The sequence below is a fragment of the Marmota flaviventris genome, chromosome 8 (assembly GCF_047511675.1).
Source record: "Marmota flaviventris isolate mMarFla1 chromosome 8, mMarFla1.hap1, whole genome shotgun sequence".
Lineage (NCBI taxonomy): Eukaryota > Metazoa > Chordata > Mammalia > Rodentia > Sciuridae > Marmota > Marmota flaviventris.
In genome coordinates, this window is record NC_092505.1 from 5,224,184 (window position 1) to 5,251,041 (window position 26,858).

General features: G+C 35.9%; 1 protein-coding gene and 1 non-coding gene across 4 annotated transcripts in view; both read left to right on the forward strand.

The window, feature by feature from the left end:
• Window positions 1-26,858, forward strand: part of Brwd1 (bromodomain and WD repeat domain containing 1) — a 116,539-nt gene that overhangs the window by 12,175 nt on the left and 77,506 nt on the right. For all 3 annotated transcript variants that reach the window (XM_071615025.1, XM_071615026.1, XM_071615027.1), the window contains exons 8-18: window positions 66-287; window positions 7,043-7,143; window positions 8,154-8,224; window positions 9,165-9,265; window positions 11,232-11,272; window positions 12,317-12,415; window positions 15,553-15,703; window positions 15,946-16,080; window positions 18,555-18,683; window positions 18,847-19,072; window positions 23,803-23,988. In XM_071615025.1, the coding sequence (XP_071471126.1) occupies window positions 66-287; window positions 7,043-7,143; window positions 8,154-8,224; window positions 9,165-9,265; window positions 11,232-11,272; window positions 12,317-12,415; window positions 15,553-15,703; window positions 15,946-16,080; window positions 18,555-18,683; window positions 18,847-19,072; window positions 23,803-23,988 (1,462 nt within the window). The remainder of the gene's footprint in view (window positions 1-65; window positions 288-7,042; window positions 7,144-8,153; window positions 8,225-9,164; window positions 9,266-11,231; window positions 11,273-12,316; window positions 12,416-15,552; window positions 15,704-15,945; window positions 16,081-18,554; window positions 18,684-18,846; window positions 19,073-23,802; window positions 23,989-26,858) is intronic.
• Trnaa-cgc (transfer RNA alanine (anticodon CGC)) lies at window positions 12,703-12,776 on the forward strand. The gene has a single exon. It is a non-coding gene; the product is annotated as a tRNA-Ala (tRNA).

Below are 26,858 nucleotides of genomic sequence, written 5' to 3' on the forward strand. Positions count from 1 at the left end.
TACTCTAATAAATGATTCAGAAGATTTGCTGAACTGATATATGTGTTTGGTGTATTTTTTCTTAGGGTTCAGATGATTGTTTGGTAAAGATTTGGTCAACACATAATGGCCGCCTGTTATCCACATTAAGAGGTCATTCTGCAGAAATTTCAGATATGGCAGTGAACTATGAGAACACTATGATTGCTGCAGGGAGCTGTGATAAAATCATCAGAGTGTGGTGCTTGAGAACCTGTGCTCCTGTTGCAGTGCTCCAAGGACACACAGGATCAATTACATCTTTACAGGTAAACTAACTCCCTGAACATGTGGATGTTACCGCCTTTACCTTCAAAACTTTCTCTTTGGAATAGAAAAATATGAAGGTGCTTCGTGATTATATAGTGTGGGTTTTTTTTTTTTTTTTTTTTTTTTTTTTTGTGGTGCTGCGTTTTAAACCCGGGGCCTTTTGCATTTGAGGCAAGCACTCTTCCAACTGAGCTATATCCCCAGCTCCATGATGTGTTTTAAAGTTAGGTAATCAAGAGAAAATTATCATTTTTATTTCAACTAATCATGGAAGGAGTAAGATAAAAAACAAATGTAGCAGAACTGTAGCAGAAAGCTTCATGGGTGACTTATTGCCTCTTTGAAGCTGATTATTGATCTGGATGAATGTCAATTAAAAACTGATGTACAATGAATCAAAATGCATTTTGCTGTCATATATACCTAATTAAAAAAAAAAAAGGATGGATTCTCTGGTTTTGGTGGTACTGAGAATTGAACCCATGGCCTAAAAGGCATGTTGGGCAAGTGCTGTACCATTGAGCTGCATCCCCTGCCCTCTTTATTTTTTATTTTATTTTCAGTACTGGAGATGGAATCCAGGGGATTTTTACTACTGAGCTACATCCCAGCCCTTTTTATTTTTTTGAGACAGTCTTGCTAAGTTACCTAGGTTGAACTCGTAACAAGTACGTGGGATTAAAGGCATGTGCCACTGCATGCAATTTTTTTTTTTTTTTTTTTAAAGCCTGGGTTTCTTTCTTTTTCTTTCTTTTTTTTTTTTTAAATAATATTTATTTTTTGGTGTAGATGGACACAACACAATGCATTTTATTTTTATGTGGTGCTGAGGATTGAACCCAGGTCCCGCCTGTGCTAGGTGAGTTAGTTTTTAAGGTAAAAAGGCATTTTTTGTCAAACTCAAGACTAACAGCTAAAAGAATAGTAAGAGAATGTGTAATCCAAGTGTGGTGGTACATGCTTGTAATCCCAATAGCTCAGGAGGCTGAGGCAGGAGGATCACAAGTTCAAGGCCAGCAATTTAGCTTTTTTGTGGCTCAGTGGTAAAGTGCCTATGGGTTCAATCCCCTGTACCCCCCAAAAAACGAAAGTGTAAACTACTAAGCTACCAGAGACTGGAAATAAGTCTTGTAAAAAAGAAAGCAAGAAAAAAGGAAAGAGCTGGGCATGATATAGTGCATGCCTGTAATCCCAGAGGCTTGGGAGGTTGAGACAGGAGGATTGTGAGTTCAAAGCAAAAGCAAGGTGCTTAGCAACTCAGTGAGACCTGTCTTTAAATAAAATACAATATAGAGCTGGGAATGTGGCTCAGTGGTTGAGTGCCCCTGAGTTCAATCCCCGGTACCACCCCACCCCCCGCAAAAAAAAAAAAAAAAAAAAGGCAATGTATGGGAGAGAAAGTATACAAGGAGGTCATTAAATGTCAGTATGAGTATAATTCCATTAGTAGTAAATGAATTAAATGGTCCACATAAGAGGCAGAGACTTCAGACTTGGTTAAAAAATGAAATCCAACTATATGTCTTACCTTCAATATAAGAATATACAAGGTCAGAAGTAAAAGATGGGAGAAATTGTTTTTGCATACATAAAGAGCGATAATCAATTGTGATCAAACACTGGGGCTAGGAATATAGCTCAGTTGGTAGACTGCCTCACATGCAGAAGGCTCTGGGGTTCAATTCCCAGCACCACAAAAACAAAACAAAGTGATAGTGATTAAGCTTTTTATTAAATAAGAGTTCTTAATTTGTAGTATATCCTCAAAATACATAAAGCAAAAATAGATCCTCAGCGAGAAATTGACCTTCATAATTATAACGGAAATTTGAATACCTTTGTCTGTTAGTAAAAGAAAGAATCTTTCGTTAAGAATATAGATTTGAGGGCTGGGGATGTGGCTCAAGCGGTAGCACGCTCGCCTGGCATGCGTGCGGCCCGGGTTCGATCCTCAGCACCACATACAAACAAAGATGTTGTGTCTGCCGAAAACTAAAAAATAAATATTAAAAAAAAAAAATTCTCTCTCTCTCTCTCTCTCTCTCTCTCATAAAAAAAATATATATATATAGATTTGAGGGCTGGGGCTGTGGCTCAGTGGCAGAGTGCTTGCCTAGCATGTGTGAGGCACTGGGTTCAATCCTTTGCACTGCATACAAAAATAAATAAAGGCATGCTGTCTACAACTACAAAAAAATAAAATTAGATCTGACTATGCAAGTAAGAGGCTTGTACCATTACACATTTAGAACCTTTCATTTAATATTTATACCACAACTTTTTGGTCACAAATAGGGTGTTTATTATGTAAATATTGTCCCCATTTTTTGAGCAGCAAATGTCAGTCTCAACAGATTTAAAAATACTGTCATAATTATATTGTTGTCAGAAGATATCGATAATTAAGACAAATTACCAACAACCGGAATTGTTAATAGAGCAATCTTTAATTTTATAAATTAAGTAATAAAATGACTCAAACACCAATGAAGAAATCACAGTACACATTTAAGAATGTTTTGAACTGGCTAGTAATGAAAATATTACAAATTAAAACTAGCAAGAGGTACTGTTTGGGAACCAACCTGCAAATTGTGTTACTTTGTGATTGTTGCCTCTAGTTCTCAGCCCTCAATGTATTTCCCCTATTGAGTAGGATTGACCTATGTTACTTAAAGGGTATTGGCAAAATAATGTAGTATGACTTTTGTTTTTGGTATTGGGGATTGAACTAAGGGGAACTTGACCACTGAGCCACATCCCCAGCCCTATTTTGTATTTTATGTAGAGCCCGGGTCTCACTGAGTTGCTTATCGCCCTACTTTTGCTGAGCGTGACTTTGAACTCACGATCTTCTACCTCAGCCTCCCGAATATCTGGGATTACAGGTGTGCGCCACTATGCCTACTGTAGTGTGACTTTTAGTGCTGGGTAGTACAGACATGACAGTGTCTGTACTATGGAGACTCACTCATTTTTAGTAGCCTTATGTGAAGATTTTTGGGTAGAAGCTGAAGTCTCCCACTCAGTCATGTGAGCAAGCCATTTTGGAAGCAGATCCTCTGTCCCAGGTAAGTTTTATTGTCACTGTAGCCAGGTCAATGTATTGACTACAGCCTTCAAGCTGAGCCAGAGATAGCTGACTGAACTCCTAATAATAGATATTGTTGTTTTGGGCAGTTTAATTTTGGGTTGATTTGCTATATCTTGGTATATATTTAATACACAGCTGAAGTTGTGCTGAAAAAGATTTATAGCACTCGATGCATATATGTTGAAAAAGAAGGAGAAAAGCCAGGCCCACTGTTCCAGGCCTAGTCCCTGCTACTCCGAAGACTGAAGCAGGAGGATCACTTGAGACCAGGAGTTTGAGAGCAGCTTGGGCAGCAGAGACTTGTTTCTTTAAAGTTGAAATTTAGTGATCCAAGTGTATTTTTTTTAATATTTTTATTTTTTAGTTGTAGTTGGACACAATACTTTTGTTCCATTCATTTATTTTTATGTGGTGCTGAGGATTGAACCCAGGGTCCCGCATGTGCTAGGCGAGTGCTCTACCACTGAACCACAATCCCAGCCCCCAAGTGTATTTTTGAGAAATTAGAAGACAAGAAATAGAGAAATAAGGATTTATGAAGAGAAGTACAGGTACTAAGAATGGAAAGAAGGTATCAGTAGAAAGGATCAACAGAGTTGAATGGTTTTTGGAAAAACTATGCTGGTGAAATAATTAGATTAACCTGGGTGTGGGGATGGAAAATTCCAAGCCAGCCTTAGCAAAATCGAGGCACAAAGCTACTCATTGAGATTCTGTCTAATAAAATACACAATAGGGCTTGGGGGGTGGCCCAGTGGTCGAGTTCCCCTGAGTTCAATTCCTGGTACCCCCTACACTCCACCCCCCAATTAGATTAATTATGGGACCAAAAAGAATTGTTAAAAGTAATTAGATTTGAAAAACAGGTATTACTACATATCCTTCAAATAATAGAGGGTATTGTAAATAACTTGGTAAAAATGGAAGCTAAATACTCAGAAAAACAACTTATAAAGCTGTACACAGTGGTGCACACCTGTAATCCCAGTGCCTTGGGAGGCTGAGGCAGGAGAATCCCAAGTTCAAAGCCAGCCTCAGCAATTTAGTGAGACCTTAAGCAAATTGGTGAGACGATTTCTCAAAACAAAAAGGGCTGGGGATGTGGCTCAGTGGTTAAATGCTTCTGAATTCTGTCACTGGTACCAAGAAAAAGGAAAAGTAAACAAAATCTGAATAGATTTGTAACTATTAAAAAGCATTGACTATCTAGTTAAAATTCTTTTTATCTCCTTAATGTTTCTGTCAAAAATGTTTCACTGGGCTGGGGTTGTGGCTCAGTGGTAGTGCGCTTGCCTCTCATGTGTGAGGCACTGGGTTTGATTCTCAGCACTGCATATAAATAAATGATTAAAATAAAGGTCCATCAAAAACTAAAATAAAAATAAAAGTTTCACTGAATCTCATATGGGAGCCATAAAACAAATCAAAAACTGAGGAAAATTTGTGGCCAGTGTAACAAATTATTTATTTATTTATTTATTTTTTAGAGAGAGAGAATTTTAATATTTACTTTTTCGTTTTCGGCGGACACAATATCTTTGTGGTGCTGAGGATCGAACCTGGGCCCCACGCATGCCAGGCGAGCGTGTTACCGCTTGAGCCACATCCCCAGCCCCCAGTGTAACAAATTTATATCCTTCAAAGTTTAGTTTCAAGAAATACCAAAAAAACCCCCAAAACAAACAAAACCCAAAACAAAAAAACCTAAGAAGCCCCAGGAAAGTATAAAATGTAAATGCAGTGTGTGAGCCTAGATTTGGTTTTAGAGAAAATCCCCAAAGTACATTATGAGAAACTAGGAAATTTGAATGTGGATTTTGTGTGTGTGTATTTTTTTTTTTTTTTTTGTGGTGCTGTGGATTGAACCCAGGGCCTTGTGCGTGCGAGGCAAGCACTCTACCAACTAAGCTATGTCCCCAGCCCCCTGGAGTGTATATTAATAAATTAAATTTCTCATGTGTTTTATAACTGTATTATGTAGGAGAATGTCATTGTTCTTTGGAGATAAAATTAGGGTTTCAGTGAGGTGATAGGATGTCTGAGTTTAGATTCTGATGGTTCATCAAGAGGCAGGTATGGCCAAGTGTTAACCATTGGTGAAACTTGATGACTGATAACGAGTGCTCATTGTACTTTTCTCATGACTTTAATGCAGATTAAAAATATTACAGGGGCTGGGATTGTAGCTCAGGGGTAGAGTGCTTGCCTTGCAAGTGTGAGGCACTGGGTTGGATCCTCAACACCATGTAAATAAATAAAGGTATTGTGTCCATCTACAACTAAAACTGAAAAACAAACAAACAAACAAAAAAACAACAACCCCAAAACCAAAAAAACAGAATTAAATGGAGAAAATTAACACTATACCATTGCTGCAGCCTCTTCAGCACTCTTAGCAGGGAAAAAAGAACAAAAACCTGTAATTATTGGAAAGGAAGAGATAAAAATTCTAATTTTTCAAGTTTGCTTACTTAGGAAATCCATTGAACTTGCCTCCTCGACAGGTTCCATTTATCTCAGGAAACAAAAGCCATGGTCCTAAGTAGTGGTGATGGCCCAACAGCTTTATGAATATAGGTTAATTCCTCTGAATTTTGCTGACTTTCAAGTGGTTAATGTGGTGAGAATTATATTAGGTGAATTTAACTTATCTTCACCTGGTTGGTGCACACTGGTAGTCCTAGCTGCAGGAGAGGCTGAGGCAGGAGGATCATGTGTTCAAAGCCAGCCCCAGCAAAAAGCAAGGTGCTAAGCAACTCAGTGAGACCCTGTCTCTAAATAAAATACAAAAGGGTTGGGCATGTGGCTCAGTGCCCCTGAGTTTAATCCCTGGTACCCCCAAAAAACCTAACAAACCCCAAAAAACTCCTTCCCCCAACACATAGTAGTAGCTCAGTCTGAAACTAAAACTAAAAAATATTTTAAAGAAAAAGAATTCAATTGAGGTTAACTTTGGAAAACTTAATTTTTTAAAAATATTTTTTATTTAAATACATGACAGTGGAATGCATTACAATTCTTATTACACATATAGAGCACAGTTTTTCATATCTTTGTATAAAAGTATGTTGACACCAATTCATGTCTTCATACATGTACTTTGGATAATGATGTCTATCACATTCCACCATCATTGCTAACCCCCTGCCCCCCTCATTCCCCTCCTACCCCTATGCCCTATCTAGAGTTTGTCTATTCCTCCCATGCTCCCACTCCTTATCCCATTATGAGTCAGTCACTTTATATCAGAGAAAACATTTGGCATTTGTTTTTTTGGGATTGGCTAACTCTCTTAGCATTATTTTCTCTAACACCATCCATTTACCTGCAAATGCCATGGATTTTATTCTTTTATTGCTGAGTAATATTCCATTGTGTATATATGCCACATTTTTTTAATCCATCTACTGAGGATCATCTAGGTTGGTTCCACAGTTTAGCTATTGTGAATTGTGCTGCTATAAACATTGATGTGACTGTGTCCCTGTAGTATGCTGTTTTTTAAGTCCTTTGGGTATAGACGGAGGAGAGGGATAGCTGGGTCAAATGGTGGTTCCATTCCCAGTTTTCCAAGGAATCTCCATACTGCTTGGAAAACTTAATTGTAAGTTTAAAACTGTAGAAGCTTTTGAGACTGATGTATATATTATTTCTTTTTAGTTTAGCCCTATGGCCAAAGGCTCTCAAAGGTATATGGTTTCCACTGGTGCTGATGGAACAGTTTGCTTTTGGCAGTGGGATTTAGAATCTCTGAAATTCAGGTAAGCAACTTTATGTAAAGTTTTATTTTTAAATGCAGTTAATATTTGGCTCAATGGAATAAAATTTGATTCTGAGGAGAAATTATATTTTATGATTGCCCTTTTACTTTTAAATATAATTTTATTTAATATAGCAAATGTGTCATTCACTACTTACTGTACAGTTGATTTTTTTGATAGTTGGATATGTTAAAGAACCCTACCTTTTGTCTTCATGAACACACTTTTGTGAAATTGAAGTGAAGTAATATGTATGTGAAACATTTATCAGAAATACACAATTTTGTATATAATCAAATACAGGCAGGAACATTTGCGGATCATAAGAACTAGGGTATGGACCAGTACTGTCCAGTTTGGTAGCACATAGCTACCATACTGACTTGAACGCTTCAAATGTGGCTGGTATCTAAAGTATTTATTGAAAATTATATTGATATTGATAATATGTTGACATATTTTGTATGTATTGGGTTAAATCCAATTTATAAAACTTTGTCTCTTCTGTTTTTTTGGGGGATGGAGTCTCTGTATGTTGCCCGGGCTGGCTTTGCACTCCTGGGTTCAGTGGATACTCCTGCCTCCCAGGTTCAAGTGATAATCCTGCCTGAGCCTTAAGAGTAGCTGGGACCACGGGCCTGTGCCACTGTGTCTAGCTTTTTATTTTCCAAAAATATGGCTACTTAGACTGGCTTGCATTCCATTTCTTTTGCCCCGTGCTATAATATGGTGTTACTGTATTCTTCTTTGCAGCCTTGATAAAAGATTCACTTACACTCTTTGAGATCTACTCACCTCACCTAAGAATGTTTAAACCTGGATGTTTAAACCTTTATGTTTTTATTTTAGGTGATATGGTTTTAGCTACGGGTAGTAGTAATGTTTGGCCTATGAGAAGGTACTACAGATATAAGATTATGATATTTATATATGCCAGATTGAACTAGTATTTCAGATGTGCTAATGTGTTCAACTAATGTATTTTAAAGCAACATCTTATTCTTTTTAAGTCCACGCCCCCTGAAGTTCACTGAAAAGCCTCGGCCAGGTGTTCAAATGCTTTGTTCTTCTTTTAGTGTTGGTAAGGTAACTTGTTTGGTAATCTTTTTCTTAGTTTTACTTTAGCCTTTATTAGAATTCTGCATTATTGCTAAGAATTTTTATTCAGATAGGTGGTAAATGACATCTGATGTCCTTTCATTAGGTTTAATTTGTGATGTTTATTTAATCAGCCTTTTTTTGCATGTTCCTCTGTGTGATTCAGCAGTTCTGATTGCTAATAGTAATGAGAGTGACAATGAGGAGCGCTTAGGTGTTCATTGTGATCTAGTCCTGTGTTGTGTCCTCTATGGGTGATATGCCTAAATTTCTGATTTTCTTTTTTTTTTTATGTTTATTTTTCAGTTTTCGATGGACACAACATCTTTATTTTATTTTTATGTGGTGCTGAGGATTGAACCCAGTGCCCCGCGCATGCCAGGCAAGCGTGTTATCGCTTGAGCCACATCCCCAACCTTGTGATTTTCTATTAACGGTTTTACTGTATATTTTTGTTTAAATTTGGTTCCCACACATGTATCTTGGTGAAATTTTCCCCCCTTTTCTTGCACCATGAACTTTTGTGGTAGGTTTTTTTTTCAGGTTAGGTTAAAGATTTTTCCAGCCGAAGTATGAAAATTTCATAAACATCAAGAAGGAAACTTATATTCCAGAGCTAGGTATGGCGGTGCTCTACTGGTACACTACTGTCCCAGTAGTGTAGAGCACTGGTGCTGACGTGGCCCTGGCCTTGCCTCCACACCCAGTATAGAGGGATACTGGACATTTCCAGATTGGGTTCACTTTGTATGTTAAAGTTGCAAATAAGAGTTTAATAAGCTATTTATACAATGAGTTACAAAATAAATGTAGTGAGATAAATTAGTTTTGTAATAAAAGATCTTGCCTTTTAATGTAGAAGTTAGATTTGTTCAGATATTTTTTATAAGTTGGATGTTTAAACTTTTATGTTTTTATTTCAGGTGGTATGTTTTTAGCTACAGGTAGTACTGATCATGTAATCAGAATGTACTTTTTGGGTTTTGAAGCACCTGAAAAAATTGCAGAACTTGAAAGCCACACTGTAAGCATTTGTGTTTTAAAATCGTATAGAGTAATTGTTAATAGCATTCCTATTATTGATAAGGGGAATTGTTAGTGTTCTAATTTTTTCTTTTTTTGGGAACTGTCATTGAACCATGGGGCTTGGGCATGCTTAGCAAGTACTGGGCCTCTGAGCTGCATTTTCAGCCCTGTTTTTTAAATCTTAGACATGGTTTCACTAAGTTGTTCAGTTTGACCTTGAAATTAGGTTCCTCATACCTCAGCCTCCTATGTAGCTGCGATTACAGGCACATGCCACTTTGCCCAACTATTTTAAAGAGTTTTATTTCGGTTGTATAAAATTTTAAAATATGAAATCATAGTTGTATTTGATATAATTCATTGATGTAATATTCTTAGAAAGGTTTTTTTTTGGGGGGTGGGTATTGGGGATTGAACTTGGAAACACTCAACCACTGAGCCACATCCCCAGCCCTATTTTATATTTTATTTATTTATTTAAAAAAATATTTATTGTTTTAGTTGTAGTTGGACACCATACCTTTATTTATATGTGGTGCTGAGGTTTGAATCCCCAGCCTCACATGTGCTAGGCGAGCGTTCTACTGCTGTGCCACGACCCCAGCCATATTTTATATTTTATTTAGAGACAGAGTCTCACTGTGTTGCTTAGTGCCTTGCTTTTACTGAGGCTGATTTTGAACTTGCTTTCCCCCACCTCAGCCTCCTGAGCCACTGGAATTACAGCCGTGCACCACTGCGCCTGGTCTTAGAAAATTTTTGCTGAGTGCTATTGAACTGTGAAAATATTAAAATTTAGAGATTTTTGTTTGATTTATGTATTGCAGTGCTGGGCATCAAACCAAGCACCTCATGCATGCAAGGCAATTTCTCTTCCACTGAACTATATCCCCTAGAGTTTTTTATCTTTTATATAATAAAGAAAATGTTCAGGTATAAGATGGTTTTTGTGAATTCTGTGAATTCTAAACTTAGGCGTAGGGATCGCATAAACAGAAGAGATCTCATTGGCAACTCCTTTTAGCTCCTTGAGAGGGGTGTTATTTTAAAGTGGTTATTTTGGCTTTTAGCCTAAAATCTTGATTATGACAGTTGGTCTGGATGGGCTACTTTCAGAGGGGCTCACTTGTCCTGACAAGCTCATGAAGTTATGAATATGTAGTAAGATAACTCAGTTTTCTGAGCTGAGGTCATCTTTTGTACTAAAGGAAGTTTTGGGGAGGATAATCCTCATCCAGAGATTTTTTGATATAGATTTTTATTGCTTTAAGAGAAAAATTTTTTTCTCTACATAAAGTGAAATGCCTTGTTTTCATCTGTTTCAAGGTCTTATTATATTGATGAATTTCCACACATGCCTTTTCATTTTCACATAAGTCTTTTTTTTTTTTTTTTTCCTTTTTGAACTTGGAGACACTCAACCACTGAGTTGAACCCAGGGCCCCTTGCATGCTGGGCAAGCACTCTACTACTGAGCTACATTCCCAGCTCCACATTTTATTTTTGAATACAGGGTTGCTTAACCACTGAGCTACATCTTCAGCCCTTTTTTAACAATTTTTTATTTTGAGACAGGGTCTTACTAAGTTGCTTAGGGCTTTGCTTACTGAGGCTGGCTTTGAACTTTCAGGCCTCTTGCCTCAGCCTTCTAAGTTACTGGGTTACACACACGCATCACTATGCCTGTCCATATAAGTCATTTTAAACAGATATAAAGACAGCACTGTTTTAATGTGCAGGGCTATTTTTCTGTTGGATATGCCTGTCTTAGAGATGAGAACTTTGTCTTTTTAGGTTCCTCCTTCGTCTTTGCATGTAAAAGTGCAATAATTTTGAATGACTGGATTAAGCAGCACAAGTGCGGGTGTCTTGCTTGTAAAACCATATGTGCTTATGTCATTGAAACTGTTTAATTAGCAAACTATGTGGATAATAATTTGTGTATTTGTTTTTTCCCCCTTTAGGATAAAGTAGATAGTATTCAATTTTGCAACAATGGTGATCGGTAAGTATGTTTATGTTTGTGTGTGTTTTAGACAAATACAATGTGTTACATAATTGTATAGAGATATATAACTTCATATTTCCCCCTTTATATTATAATTTTAAATTTATTTTTAATTGATACTATAATTGTATATATTTATGGGGTACAATATGATGCTTTCATGTTGGCCTCATTGAGTGATTAACTCAAGCTAATAAGCATTCACCACCTCATATACTTATTTTTTTCCTGGAGATTAGATTTAAAATCTATTCTTAGCAATTTTTAAATAATACATTATTAACTGTAGTAATGTCACTTTGTTTATTACAGATACTCATATACAGCAAATATATTAACTGGGTAAAAAGTGTTTGTGATTGGAGAAAACACATGACATTAAAATTTTAGAATTGTAGTGTTCATTGCCTTCTGTGACCAAGAGTAGTTCTTTAGCTACATGTCCAATATGCTGGTGTGAAAAAAAAATTCAGTGATGACATTCCTTCTTTGAGTAGTATGAAGTTTGTTTTCTCATTAGTCACTGCAAATGCACTGAAAGTATTTTTATTTTTTGCATTGAAATTATTACCTAAATTATATCCTTACTGTCACCTGCTGTGTGCCAGGTTCCTTTCCTAAATTGCAGTCTTTGCACCTTCATTTGTTAATATATTATTTTTTTACAGTGTCAAGCATGAATTATTTAGAGCTTAGTATTACAATGCTTAAAATTAGTTTTTGCTCTTATTAAATTTTTCCATGCTCTTAATTTTCCCCTCTATCCAGATACTGCTTTTACATTATGGAAACTCAATCTGTTTGAAAAGCTGTTGGTTGAATTTATAATTTTTGTTTCAGAGAGCCCAGCAACTCGATTTGTTCTCTCACTCGTATGCCCTAAATAACTTGTTTTTTGAATTAACACTTGTAGATTAACCTTTTATCAGGGCATATTTTCCCCTTTATATTTGTTAGGGAAGCTACATTACAGTTTTCTTTGCTTGGTGATTTAATAGTAGCAAGTATGTCTGTAGAAGATATTTTTCTGAATATTTTAAGGTTCCTAAGTGGTAGCAGAGATGGAACAGCACGAATTTGGAGATTTGAGCAGTTAGAATGGAGAAGTATTTTATTGGATATGGCTACCAGAATCTCGGGGTAAGTTGAGATGTTCATAAAGTGTGTCATAGGTGCCTCCTTCCCCTTCTCTGTTCATCTTCTGTGGTGCCCCTCCCCCGCCATATTTATTATTTTGTTGAGATTTTAACCACCTATAAAGAGCTATAGTCTAAGTGAATAACATGTCTAATAAACACTTAAATCCCATATATCTAGGTTAATATAGGAAAGTACATATGAGTTTATTATTGCATTGACTTCCTTAGGTTTTACATTTAGATTAAAATCTCCTATTTAAATAACAGAAAATTATATAATTGAGGACTGGTGATATAGCTCAGTTGGTAGAGTGCTTGCCTCGCATGCACAAGGCCCTGGGTTCGATCCCCAGCACCACACAAAATAAATTATAAAATGAATTCAGAGTATGTCAAGTGTGGAAAAATTACTTTTCTCTAGAAATTTTAAATTTTAACTAGGAGCTATGCTTGAGACTAACGAAGACAAATGTACTTTATTGTTGAAATAAAAATGAAGGACTGGGGATATAGCTCAGTTGGTAGAGAGCTTGTTTTGCATGCACAAGGCCCTGCGTTCAATCCCTAGCACAACACACACACACACACAGAAACAGTTCTAATGGGGCATGCTAAAATGTTGGCTGTTTTTGAAGGCTTGTTTATTAGTCCTTGCCCCCACCAAAGTTTTAGACATAGTTTGAACATCTTTGAGACAAATAGCACTTTCCGAGATGAATATTGCATAGTTGAAAGCTTTTTTGGTTTGCATATATTTGAAGAAGGCAGTTTGGATGGTGGAAGTAACATATATTTTGTAGTCAGACCTTGGCTCAGATACCACTCATAACTGTTTTGAGAAAGTCATTTAACGTTTTGAAATCTCTTTTGGGGGGGGTGCTGGGGATGTGGCTCAAGCGGTAGCACGCTCGCCTGGCATGCGTGCGGCCCAGGTTCGATCCTCAGCACCACATACAAACAAAGATGTTGTGTCCACCGAAAATTAAAAAAATAAATAAATAAAAATTCTCTCTCTCTCTCTCAAAAAAAAAGAAAAAAAAGAAATCTCTTTCGGTATCTGGGAAAGGAGGCCTCATTTTTTGAAGCATTATTGGGAAATTAAAGTGCTACCCCAAAAGTTTGTATTACGCTGCCTGGCCTGCAGTGTATATTGGATGTTCTTTTGTCTCTTGTAAATACCTTTGTATTGTAGGTACGCTGTAATAGAAGTCTGGTCATAAATATTATTTTTCAAGTTGTTTCTAAAGTTTATCTTTACAGTTTTTTTTTTTTAAATATCTGGGAAATGTTGTCTTACAGTTTTGTCTTTTGGAAAATCATCATGTTTAGCTAGATGCCATGGTGCATCACAGCAATCTCAGAGACTCGGGAAGCTAAGGTGGAAAGATCACACACGAGTTTGAGGCCAGCCTTGGTAACTTAGTGAGACGCCATGTCAAAATAAAAAATAAAAAGTCCTGGGGGTGTAACTTAGTGGTAGAATGCCCCTGAGTCTAGTCCCGGGGTTGGGGGGAGGTATCATGTCTTGTTTTATTTTTAATAATAAAAAATGACTTGCAATGTCTTCTGGTAGTCCAAAGATTTGTGTTGTGCATTCAAAATAAATTTGATCTTAATATTGTTGTGAAATTATCTGTGGTGGATGGTGGAAAGAATAAATAGTGGAACTAGACAACTTTTGCTCAGAAATTAAAAAATTTTTTTAATTTTTTAAAATTATTTTTGTTATAATGTTAAAATCTTTCATCCATTTGCAAACAGTTGAAATACTGTCAGTCCTTGGTTAATATAAAATGAAGGAGAATGGGAGTGAAGATAATTTGAAATCATAGTGACCCCTGAATAGTTATTTGTTAGACACAATACGAACATAAATGTTAAAACTTGAATAAAACCTTCTATTTTAATGAGAATGAAAACTGCTTAGTTTTCTGGCTGTCAGACTCCATTTATGGAGTGAACTTGTTAAGTCCCTTTGTGATGGTAATATATAAATTCTGCTTTTTCTTGAAAAGCAGAATCTTCTGTAAGAATTAATTGAGTAATTATTTTAGTGTTCTGATCTTGGCTAATCAGTCTACCTTGTGAAATGGAACTTGTTTGTTAGTAAATTCATGGTAGTTAATTGGGAAAGTTTTGATTTCAAAGAGTCTTAGCATCTTTGTTTTACCTCCAGTATTATTTTTTCCCATGACCAATCTGCTTAGACTTACTCTTTTGTGTGTTTCATCATGCTTACTTAGGTAGCTGTTATGTAGCACTTACTCCTTGCTCTTGTAGATGCTCTCTTAATTGAAATGTTAGATGCTTATGATTTTTAGAATGTTAATGATTTCAGAATCAGTTAGGCCTTTCCCCTCCCTCCCGTTGTATCCAACTATAGTTTACAGAGAAACCCCATATACCACTTTAATAAAGGCTGAAAAACATGCAGATGTTTATGCAAGACCATTTTTACCAAGAGACGTGTAAAAACAGGGAAATGTAAAGGGAAGAGTGTAGTCTGATTCCTGTTGGAGCATTTGTGTCTCTGCCTCTGCTAGTTTGCTGGAATTTGGGGATGTGAAGGTAAATTTTCTTACCTAAACTTGTTTCTCTGGAGAAGCAGTTGAAAGCAAGAATGAACAATAGGCTTGGGTGTTAAGAGAAGGAAATAATTGAAAAACGGCAGGGAAAAGGTACTTTGCTCCAGGTACAACAGTGGTGTCCAGCTATGTGCTTTTTTTCGTTTTGAACTGCTTCTAAGTTACTCCTTAACCCTCAGGTTTTGTCCTAATCTGTTTCTAGACAATGATTGTAGTTAGATATGATGAACTTTCTATAGGACTGATAAAATAAGCACATTTAATTGCTGCTTGTTTTTTTTTTTTTTTTGATGCAGTGTGGAGGATTGAACCCACAGATGTTTTATCACATCTACATCCCCAGCCCTTTTTATTTTTTGAGGGACAGTTTTGCTAATTTTGCCAAGGCTGGCCTTGAATTTAGGATCTTCCTGCCTCGGCCTCTCCAGTAGCTGGAATGACAGACTTGTATCAGTGCATTTTTTTAGTTATTATATTGATGAAGATTGTGTAAATTGTATAATCTGCCACCCAAATAAGCTTATACATTGTGTATGTGTATATATATTTTTAGAGACTTATCTTCAGAAGAAGAAAGGTTTATGAAACCCAAGGTAACAATGATAGCTTGGAATCAAAATGATAGCATTGTTGTTACAGCTGTGAATGATCATGTCCTCAAAGTCTGGAATTCTTATACTGGACAACTGCTTCATAATTTACTGGTAGGTAGTTCTTATAAATATGACAAATCAAAATTCTTCAAGTCTTATGTTTGAAACTCTAGTAGTATACTGAATAAGTTCTGTTTGTCAAGTGATTGGGAATTTTTTATGCTTAACAATATAAATATTGTCTTTAGTACAGTTTTAAAATCCCTTATTAATATGACAGGATGTATTTTTTAAAAAATTTGCAACTTGTGACTTGTAAACCCTCATTAATGTTATGATTTTGTTGAATAAAGGGACATGCTGATGAAGTATTTGTCTTGGAGACACACCCCTTTGATTCCAGAATTATGTTATCTGCAGGACATGATGGCAGCATATTTATATGGGATATTACAAAAGGTACCAAGATGAAGCATTATTTTAATATGGTAAGTGAAATGAGGTACACCTTTATGCATACTTGCATTTGTTTAGAGTATTTAGATTATGAGAGTTAACCAGAAATAGATTTCAGCATTTTGGCGATTCTTTTTTCTAGAAATTAGGATAGGGGCTGGGATTGTGGCTCAGCAGTAGAGCGCTCCCCTAGCACAGGCGGGACCCAGATTCGATCCTTAGCACCACATAAAAATAAAAGGCATTGTGTTGTGTCCATCTACACCTAAAAAATAAATATTTAAAAAAAATAGAAATTAGGGTATGTAAAAACCTATAAATATCTGACAGCTGTATATGAATATACACATGAAATTCTCTGTATAACTGATTTGTACAAGGGAAAAGTTTCAAAAGTTATTTGTTTAGCTTTTTGTGTATGAAGTGTGTCAGTATGTTTTAATTGGCAAATTTATGATCATTATACATTAATATTTAAAATACTGTCCTAGATGTTTCAATTGTTCAAGCATCATTAGATTTTTCCTCATCTTTTTTCTGTTTGCATATATATGTTATATTCTAGAACCAAATGAGAATTCTTTTACATTGGTAAAAATAGCATTACTTAATCCAGAGCTATAATTTTGTCAGTTGGTTCAGGAATGCCATTAAACCAGCTATATTTTGTTTCTTAGGATCCAACTAAAGATCATATATTTCAATAAGTGGTTTTATCTCTCTAGTTTTATTTAATCATTAATAGCCCTCTAGTGTTTTTATTTTATCCTCGTCTTAAGTGTTTGAGTATACAGTTTTTTTATAGAACATCTTTCAGCTTTGACTGATAGTCTTCATGTTACACATTTTTTCGATGAAATTAAATAATGATCTTGTACCCTCTGTCCATCCCTTGGAGTCATGTGATATTTATTTATGCTGCTATTGGTGGTGACAATTTTAAATATGAAGTTAACGTGGCTTCTGTGAGATTTTTCCACTAAAAAATATTTTTTTTCTTTTTGTAAGTGTAAAACTAATGTAGCCCCCCACCCCACCCCTTTTTTTCCTTGTAGTACTGCTGATTGAACTCAGGTGCTCACATATGCTAGGCAAGTGCTCTAATATTTCAAGCTTTATTTCCACCCCTTTTAATTTTCACTGATTCAGGGTTTTGATAAGTTGCCCAGGCTGGCCTTGAACTTGTGATCTTGCCATCTCAGCCTCCAGGGTTTACAGGTGTTCATCACTCTACTCAATTTAAAGGAGCTATTTTGAGACTCCAAATGCCTTTTTCTCATCAGATTTCATATACAAACATTCACATTCATTGAGTATTTTCAAATGGTATCATTTCTTCTGTTAGTTGATATCCTTGGACATAGTTCTTAAACTTAAAAGAACTTTTAAAATTAATTTTATGTGAATACCTTATTTGAAAGCCTTAAATATTTTTCAGTCTGTCTCAGAAGAAAATAGCTTACTCAGTTATTTTTCTTTTGTTGGGGGTTTAAGTGATTTCTAAAATGTTGTGTGTCAAAAACACTTTGAATATCTTTGCACATGATTATTAGGATAAATTTTGAGTTACTGTGTAAAAAGGTCCTAATTGATGTTAAACTGATACAATTTACAGTTGGAATGGAAGAATTAAAGATAGTTTAAAAATAATGTATATAGCTGTGCATGTTGGGGAATGCTTGTAATTCCAGCAACTCTATAGGGGCTGTGGCAGGAGGAACACAAATTCAAGGCCAGCCTCTGCGATTTAGTGAGATCACCTGTCAAAAAGAGGACTGGGGATGTGGCTTGGTGGTAAAGCACCCATGTCTTCAATCCCCAGTACTGCTTTAAAAAAAAAAAAAAGAAGTAAACTATGATACACTTCAAGTATTCTTCCTGAAGTCTGTGGTTTAAGGAGTTACAGGCATTTTAACATGTGTTCTTGAGACTTTATAGCATTGCCCAGTTTTGTATGGTTGTCAATCATTTTAGTAGTGAGTTGAGGTAAAGTCCTCCTTAAATTCCAGAAAAGTGTTGATTTTTAGTTCACAACACATAAAACTTTGTTAATCTATAATCATTTTCCTAGCAGGTTATTTGCTTTTATTGTATATTTTAATAAAAGTTTATTTAAATTGCCATTCATTGGTAGAAGTTTGGATTAGTTTACAAGTGCTCATTTGATCATTTGGACAACTAATACTTAGAATATCTTTGGATTTTTTTTCCCCCTAGGTTAGTATTATCTAAAACGAATCTGATAATATATTAATTGATGTATGTGTTTAATGCAAAATTGTATAAATTATTTTTTTGAAGATGCTAGGGATTATACTCAATGGTAGGGTGCTTGTCCAGCATGTGCAAGGCCTGAGCTCAATCCCCAGCTCTTGGGCTTGGTGGGTGAGGGTGGAATTCCATAAGGGATGTATTGCAGCAGATTATTCACATTAAATAAGGTTACATACTAAAAGTGCTGGTGTAGAATTGGTCATAAAACTTTTTCCCCTTCTGGGTTTTCTAGATTGAAGGACAAGGACATGGAGCTGTGTTTGACTGTAAGTTTTCACAGGATGGACAGCATTTTGCCTGTACAGATTCTCATGGGCACCTACTCATTTTTGGATTTGGATGCAGCAAACCATATGAAAAGGTCATTTTTAATGCTTTCTTATGGCATATAGAAAGTTATAAGAGATTAGAAATAGTTTAGCTATACTTATTTGATCCTTATGCTTTTAATTAACTGTTGAATATTTGTTTTCTTTAGCATACATGCACTTCAAAATGTCATCCTGTGAACTTTACTTTTCTAGATACCTGATCAGATGTTCTTCCATACTGACTACCGACCACTGATCAGAGATTCTAATAATTATGTCTTAGATGAGCAAACTCAGCAGGCTCCTCATCTTATGCCTCCACCATTCTTGGTAGATGTAGATGGAAATCCTCATCCAACTAAGTATCAGAGATTAGTACCAGGTCGAGAAAATTCTGCAGATGAACATTTGGTTCCACAACTAGGCTATGTGGCCACAAGTAAGTAGAAAAGTCTTTTTCTTTCCTTTTGAAAGATTTCCTTACTGAGTTTTTTATTTGAAAAATTTTAAGAATAATGAACTCCCATACCTTTAAGTTCAGTAGTCATTAAGTTCAGTAGTCATTAATATATTTTGTAAAATTTGGTGTATTTTCTCTTTGTGTATATATTACTTTGAACTATTTGAATCTTAAGTTCTGGATATTTTATGCCCATTACCCTTAAATATTTTAATTTGTATTTTAGGGTAATAATCTCCTATGTAACCATAGACATCTATCAAAATTAGGACATTTAACCCTCAATGTTATTATCAAATTGATAGTTTGTAATTAAATTTTGCCAGTTACTGTAATAATGCCTGTTGAAACTTTTTTATTTTTCCCTGGTTCCAATTTGGCACTGTACATAAAATTGTCATATTTTCTAAATTTCTTTTAATCTGGAGAGGGGTCTTGGCTCTTTTTTTTTTTCTTTTTGATGGACACAATTCCTTTATTTTTATGTGGTGCTGATGATTAAACTAAGTGTCTCCTAGGTGCCAGGCAAGTGCTCTACCACTGAGCTAGAACCCCGGCTGTTGACTTTGATACTGATATATTTGAAGTGTATAGGCCAGGAATTTTGTTGAATGCCTCAGTTTGGGCTTGCCTGTTTGGGGGAGGTCATACACTTTTGACAGAGTACAGCGTAGGTGACCTCTTCCTGGAGCATCACATGTCAGGATGCTTATGATTGTGGTTTGTCCAGTGATTGGTAATATTGCCTTTAACATCTTGTTATGGTGTTGCTTGCTAAGTTTTTCCTAAAGTTACCACTTTTTTCTCTTGTAATTAATACATAGATGATATACAAATTCTCTGTTCTTTGCATACTTCATCCAGGTTTTAGGATCCATTGATGATTTTGCCTGTTACCACTTGTCGTTATGAAGGTTGCAGAATGGTTATTTTCTACCTTCACTTCCATTGTATTCACATTTCATTATGACTGTGTAGCACTCTATTACACGGTGTACTAAGTTTTAGTATGGTTGTATGGGTTGTTATATTTTGGTTATAGTCCATTACTGTTATTATTTTGTTACTCATTATCCTTAGGTTTGACTCTGAGAAGACTTTTCACACTGTCCTTTCCCAAGTCCCCATCATTTTTAAAGCAATTCTTTGCTTTCCTGACACAAGATGTTCCAGGCTCATCTTATACTTACCCTCTCTTAGCCAAGTGCAAAGTCTTTGTAATTGTAATTAATTGTTTATAGTGTAGTGTTTCTCTTTACAGATGTTAGGTGAAAAAGTGCTTCTTCGTTTGGTTGAATATTGATTTACTTAAACTAAATTACTACCTATATTTAAGGTTCAAGCTTGATGTACATCACTGTTTACTCTTTAAAAAATAACTTTTTTATTTGTTTACTGAAGTATACATTATATACAACAAACTTATCAATCTAAGTATATATGATTTAAATGAATTTTGACAAATGTTAATTATGTAAGATTTTTACTGTCACTCTAAGTTCCTTGGGCCCATTTAGAGAGTTTTTTCCCTTTCTCTAGTCCCTTGTTACCACTTTGTCTTTCTTTCTTTTTTTTTTTTTTTTTGGTACTGGGGATTGAACGAAGGGAATCATATCCCCAGCCCTTTTTAAATACTTTTTTTAGAGATGAGGTCTTGGGAGTTGCTGAATTGCTAAGGCTGGCTTTGAACTTGGAATCCCCCAGCCTCAGCCTCCTGAGCCTCTGGAATTACAGGCATGCGTCTCTGCACCTGACTTAACTTTTAACTTTGTCTTTTAAGGGAATTTTTTACATAGTAATTGTATAGTTGTGATTTCACATTCCATGGTTTTAACTATGTGCTATACCTGCAATTCTAAAATATTTAATGGCAAATTTCAGAAATAAAATAATACATGAATTTTAAATTGCATGCCATGTAGTGTGATGAATCTTTTGCCTTTCTCTTCAGGATATAAATTATTCCTTTGACTGCTTTATCTATGTAGTATAAACTGCCCACCTGTTAATTAGTTAGTAGCCCTCTTGATTGTTAGACTAGCTGTCTCAATATTACAGTGGATGTGTTCCGTTAAACTCTACTGTACTTAAAATGGGTCCAACAGAGTGTTATGCTGGCAGTTTAGGTATTTCAAAAATAATTGGTAATGTGCTTTTTGGAGTGAAAAGGAGAAAATTCTGAATATAATAAGGGAAAATTTTGAATGTTGTGATGCTAAGATCTATGGTTAATAATCGACATTCTATCTGTAAAATTTGTTTTGAAGGGAAAATGAATTTTTGCTAGTTTTGCATATCAAACTGTATGTTAATAACCACAGTGTGCAATAATGCTTTAGATTAAGATGGAAAAGGAATTAAACTTGTGTATGTATAGTAGGAAATACACATAGTTTATGTGGAGTTCAGTACTATCCATGCTTTCAGACATCCACTGTGGGGATCTTGGAATTTTTCTCCTGTAGGTAAGGTAGGGGGGGTCTGTTGTAATATTATACGAAGGAATATTGTTAAAAAAAAAAAAAACATACAATATGTAGAATTTTGTGCCTGGCTTCTTTGATTTGGCATGGTGCCAGTTCATTCATGCTATTGCATCTATTTGTAATTTGTTCCTGTTTATTAAGAGATAGTACTTCAGGAAAGTATGCCTATACCATCACTTGTTTATCCCTTCACTGATAGTCAAGGACATTTAGCTTGATTTCCAGTTTAGGGTATTAATGAGGATTGAATGGCAAGAACCTGTTTCAAAATAAAAAAAATAAAAAGGACTGGGCATGTAGTTCAGTGGTAGAGTGTTATAATGTGGATTTTCAATAATGTGGATTTTCCTTATTTCTTCAGTTAGTTTTGACTGAAGAAATAACTTCTGATAGTTTTGATGTTTATATGTTCCACAGTTTGTTTATGAGGTACAGACACACTTTGGATTGTTTGTCCTCTTTTTTAAAATTTTTATTATTATATTTTGTGGCGCTCAGGATTGAAAATAGGAGAGCTCTACCACTGAAATACATCCCCAGCAGTTTTTTTTTGGTACTAGGAATTGAATACCCAGGGGCACTCTACCACTGAACTGCATGCCCAGTCCTTTTTATTTTGAAAGGGGTTCTTGGTGAATTTCCCAAGCTAGCCTTGAACTTGTGACCCTTCTATATAAGCATTCCGAGTCACTGGGATTATGTGTGTTTGCAATCACACCTTGCTTCCCAGGTGCCTATTGCCCAGGATCTGAAAGCCCATGTTTTATAAATATTTTTTCCTAATGTTACAGTTGTTTATCATGGAGGGTCATTTCCTGAAGCACATCATTCTTCATGCTTGGAACCCTCCCTTGATACTTCCGTACTGATTGTACCACATCAAGTAGAAAGTTATTCTGATACTTGAGAAGGTCAACACTTAAGTAATCTGTGCTACCAAAGAAAAGTTTTATAGACCTACGGTTCTTTTGGGGGGTAGGGGGAGGATTAAGACTCTTTTTTTGTTACTATTTTCCCTTTGATCCCATGTTGTAATAGTTTTAACTATAATTTGTTTTGAGAGTGATCAAAAAATTTATTTATTTATTTTTTTAAATTTAAAAGGCAAAATCAATATGAGCTGACATTTAGCTCCTATAAATTCTTCATGGGTTTCCATAGTAAATGATATGTAAGATATGAGTGTATGTATGTGGGTGTGCATGCATGTATATATTTGTATATATGTAAATATAAATATATAAATGAATGCTTGGGGAGTCTGTGTTCCCCCCCTCTTTAATGCTACATGGGATTTTTCAGTTTTTGGATCTGTTACTATGGTGGCAAATTTTATCTGTTCATTTCTTTTAATATTATAATTAATGGGTGGGAAAAGGGGAGAAGTTTTGTATATACTGAGTTCATGTTTCAGTAGAAGCTGCATCTATAATAGGAAGATGATTAAGGGATTTTAGCATGAAAATATTAACATCTAGGCACTTTTCTAAACCATTTTGTAAATCCACAACCATCTAATAATTATTTCCATTAATTCTAATTCTGAACTGATTAAATATCTCTGCAAAGGCACTAAAAAAATCTGATTTTGTGTTTGAAGAATGATGCGTACTGGTTCTGCTAAAAACATACTAAGAGGTATAGTTGTTTATGCTGATAGGTCAGGCATGTGAAACAACCTCCATCAACTGTACCTGTTCTGAGGACTCCTGGGTGTGCTCAGAGACCTATAGTTGTCTCTTGTTGAAGACCTAGAAGTCCTAACCTCTCTGCCTTGTTCCATGAGACAGTACAGAAGACATTGGAGTCACTGCTTTCATCCGCATTAAAATACTATGCATACCTGTTGTTGTCAGGAAGGCTTTAGTAAGTCTTGGTTTCCATGCTTCTTCTGTCTCAGAGGGTCCCAGAGGCTGTGTTGAGGTTTTTGTAGTACTTGGTATTCTAAAAGAGGGGTTTGTTTTGAATTTTTTCTCTGAATTAATTGTGTATATGTAAGGTATCTTTTCTAATTGGTCACTTAGTTATTTGTTTATTTTGAAACAGCAATTCTGGTCTTATTTTTTCTTTTGCAGTGTTGGGGACTGGAGAGCCTAAGGGATTCTAGGCAAGCACTCGACCACTGAGCCATATCCCCAACCCTGTTAATGTATTTCTAATTGTAAGCTACTGAAGTACTTTTTTCCTACTCATATATGTTATGATTCATAATTGAATTTGTAGGTGATGGAGAGGTAATTGAACAAATTATAAGCCTACAAACCAATGATAATGGTGAACGAAGCCCAGAGCCCAGCATCCTTGATGGAATGATAAGGCAGTTGCAGCAGCAGCAAGATCAGAGAACGGGAGCAGATCAGGATATTGTTCCAAGTGGATTTTCAAATGGGGAAGAAACACCTCGAAGAGGTAACAAATATGGAAAGTGTTGTACCTAAATGTAGCGGTATTGAAATTAAAGAGTAAAACTTGGAATAAGCAGTATATTTTTGCAACTTAAGTAGTATTTTGAAGGTATTTTTTAATTTGCTGTAGTTACAAATGGGCATTTGATTTTTTTTAAATGGCTTTATTTATTTATTTATGTGTGTATGTTTATGTGGTGCTGAGGATTGAACCCAGGCCCCGCATGTGCGAGGCTCGCGCTCTACTGCTGAGCCATAACCCCAGCCCCATGATTTTCAAGTATGTTAAATGGTTAATGAAGTTTTTGTCTAAAAACAGCATTTGCAAATTGTATTAAATGATATCTAATAATAAAGTGGTTTTTTGAAGGAAAATTATAGTTTTAGTTTTGCCTTGCTTTAACATTTGTGATTTTTGAAAAACCAAACTGGGTAGAGACTAATTTTTCTTAGTGAATCAGCATTTGTGAGTGAGTTGAAGACTCTCTGACTCTTCATATCATGGTGCTTTATCCTGTTATTTTCAAAGAACCTGGAAGATCCTCTTACATAACCATAATGTAATGGTTACACTGTGCAGACTTTGTTTTTACAATATTGCTGTCTTCTACAAAGTGTCTCATAGTTTTTCAGTTTTAGAAATTTAGGATTAGTTCAGCCTTGCTTGTTGCATTTAATTATTATCTCCTCTTCTTTTTTTTGATGGAAGTGCTGGGACTCTTGCTGAGGGCTTCACACATGCTAGGCCAGCACTGTAACACTGAGCTACACTCCCAGTCTATTATGTCTTTCTTTAATCTAGAAAAAGATTTCTCTTAGCATGGAAGGGTTCAGTCCTGTTTTTTCAGGGTTTCTTGCAGTTTGGATTGTCTGCTCATATCCTGGTACTTGTGTTCTGGTTAAACATGGTTCCTCAGTGCATCATAGAAAGAGGCACAGATATACATGCATTCTTCTTCACCTTTCCCCCTTAACAGTATGTTGTAGGAGTCACCATTTATCACTTCATCAATTGACAGAGTTTCTCCTTATCCTGTTTTATAGCTTCATAGTACTCTGCTACATGGAATAGCAAATCTTTGTAATGTGTTTATGTGTATATAGGTTATTTCTTATGCTTTGCTATTACAAGTAATGTTATGATACATAATCTTGTGCATATTTGCAAATTTTTGGAGAATAACACTATTACTTAAGCAGTTAATATAGAATTTATATTTCTCAGTTCGAGAAATGTTTCTTCAATATATTTTGTTTAATTTTTTTTTTTTTTTGAGAAAAAAGAAAAAGGTTTATTGCTTTACTAGCAGAGGAGAAACACAGGGGATTCCTGTCCTGAAGGCTGTGATTCTGCCCATCAGTGGGAATGGGGGGCTTTTAAAGAGGTGACTCAAAGATTGTATTCCATGTGTTTTCTGTTGGAGTTGTAATTCACTTCTTAATTTGGGAGATAGTTTAGGGATGGTACCAGAATATCTCAAAATCTGCATTACTTCGTTCTTATGGGGGATTGTGTACATATAACTCTGCCAAGGATGAGGAAGAAATTAGGGAAGAGCAGGGAGAGAGGAAGTGAAAGAAACATGCCAGTTTTAAAAATAAGTTGCAAGCTGGGCGTGTTGGCATAGGCCTGTAATCCCAGGGCCTTGGGAGGCTAAGGCAGGAGGATTGTGAATTCAGAGCCATCCTCAGCAATGTTGAGATGCCAAGCGACTCAGTGAGACTCTGTCTCTATATAAAATATGAAATAGGACTGGAATGTGGCTCAGTGGTTGAGTGCCCCTAAGTTCAGTCCTTGGTAACAACAACAACAAAAAGCAGTGGTAGAGCAACAAGGGATAAAGTGGACCACTGTTACATTTCCCCACTGTCAATTTACATGTGCAAAGCCTCTTGGCACCTTTAGCTTTTTTCTACCACTTGCCAGGTTGGGTAGGGTCTGGCTGACCATATGTGGCTTCTTTTGCAAGCATCAGGGACATTTCTGTCTCCAATGACCCTCCTCTTTGCATAATGTGCACTGGTTGGCTTCCTGTTCTCTAGATCTCCCTGATCAACAAATCTGGTGACTCACCAGAATTGCAGGACCCAGAGAGGGGTCCCCTTATTCTCTTGTCCTGGCTGACCATAGAGGGCAAGGGTCAAAATGTTGGCTTTATTTTACTTTTTATTTTTTTACAGTTGGGGATAGAAGGCCTTGCATGTATGAGGCAAGTGCTCTGCTACTGAGCTCCACCTCCTTAGCCCAGTATTTATCTTTTCTTTTCCTTTTCCTCTTCCTCTTTATTTCCTTCCTTCCTTCCTTTTTTAGAGTTACAGATACAGCTTTATTTTAAAATATTATCTACCAATTTAGTGTTTTCTATCAATTTTGGGAGCAGAAACCTTCACAAGCTTCACAGTCTTGTGCTCAGGTGTTGCCTTTGTGGGAGTCTTAGCAGCAGCCTTTCCAACTTCTGGTTTCTGTTTTCTCTTTATCTGCAAGAGATGCACCAGTAATGGCCTTCTGAAATTTTACTGCATATTAGGTTTTCTTCTTTAGAATTTCTTCCATTCGGCCCTGTTGATGTTTTCTTCTGTAGAGGACAGTCCAGTTTATCTGCCAAGGATTCTTCTGGGAAGGAGTGCCAACTTGGATTTTGTATTAATAAATTGGAAAACCTTTGTGTCAGTCCTGGCACAGCGTCTCCCATGTCTGGGGTTTTTTTTTTTGTATTTGCTAAAACTGCACAGCTCAACCTTCCTTGCAGTGGCTGCTGGGAAAAAGGAAAGATTGAGGGGGCCGGGGGACTCTATCCCAATATATTTCATATAAATGTTTTATTGGTAGGTGAAGTGTAGTGTGTTTTATAGCACAGACTGTTCACATGATTG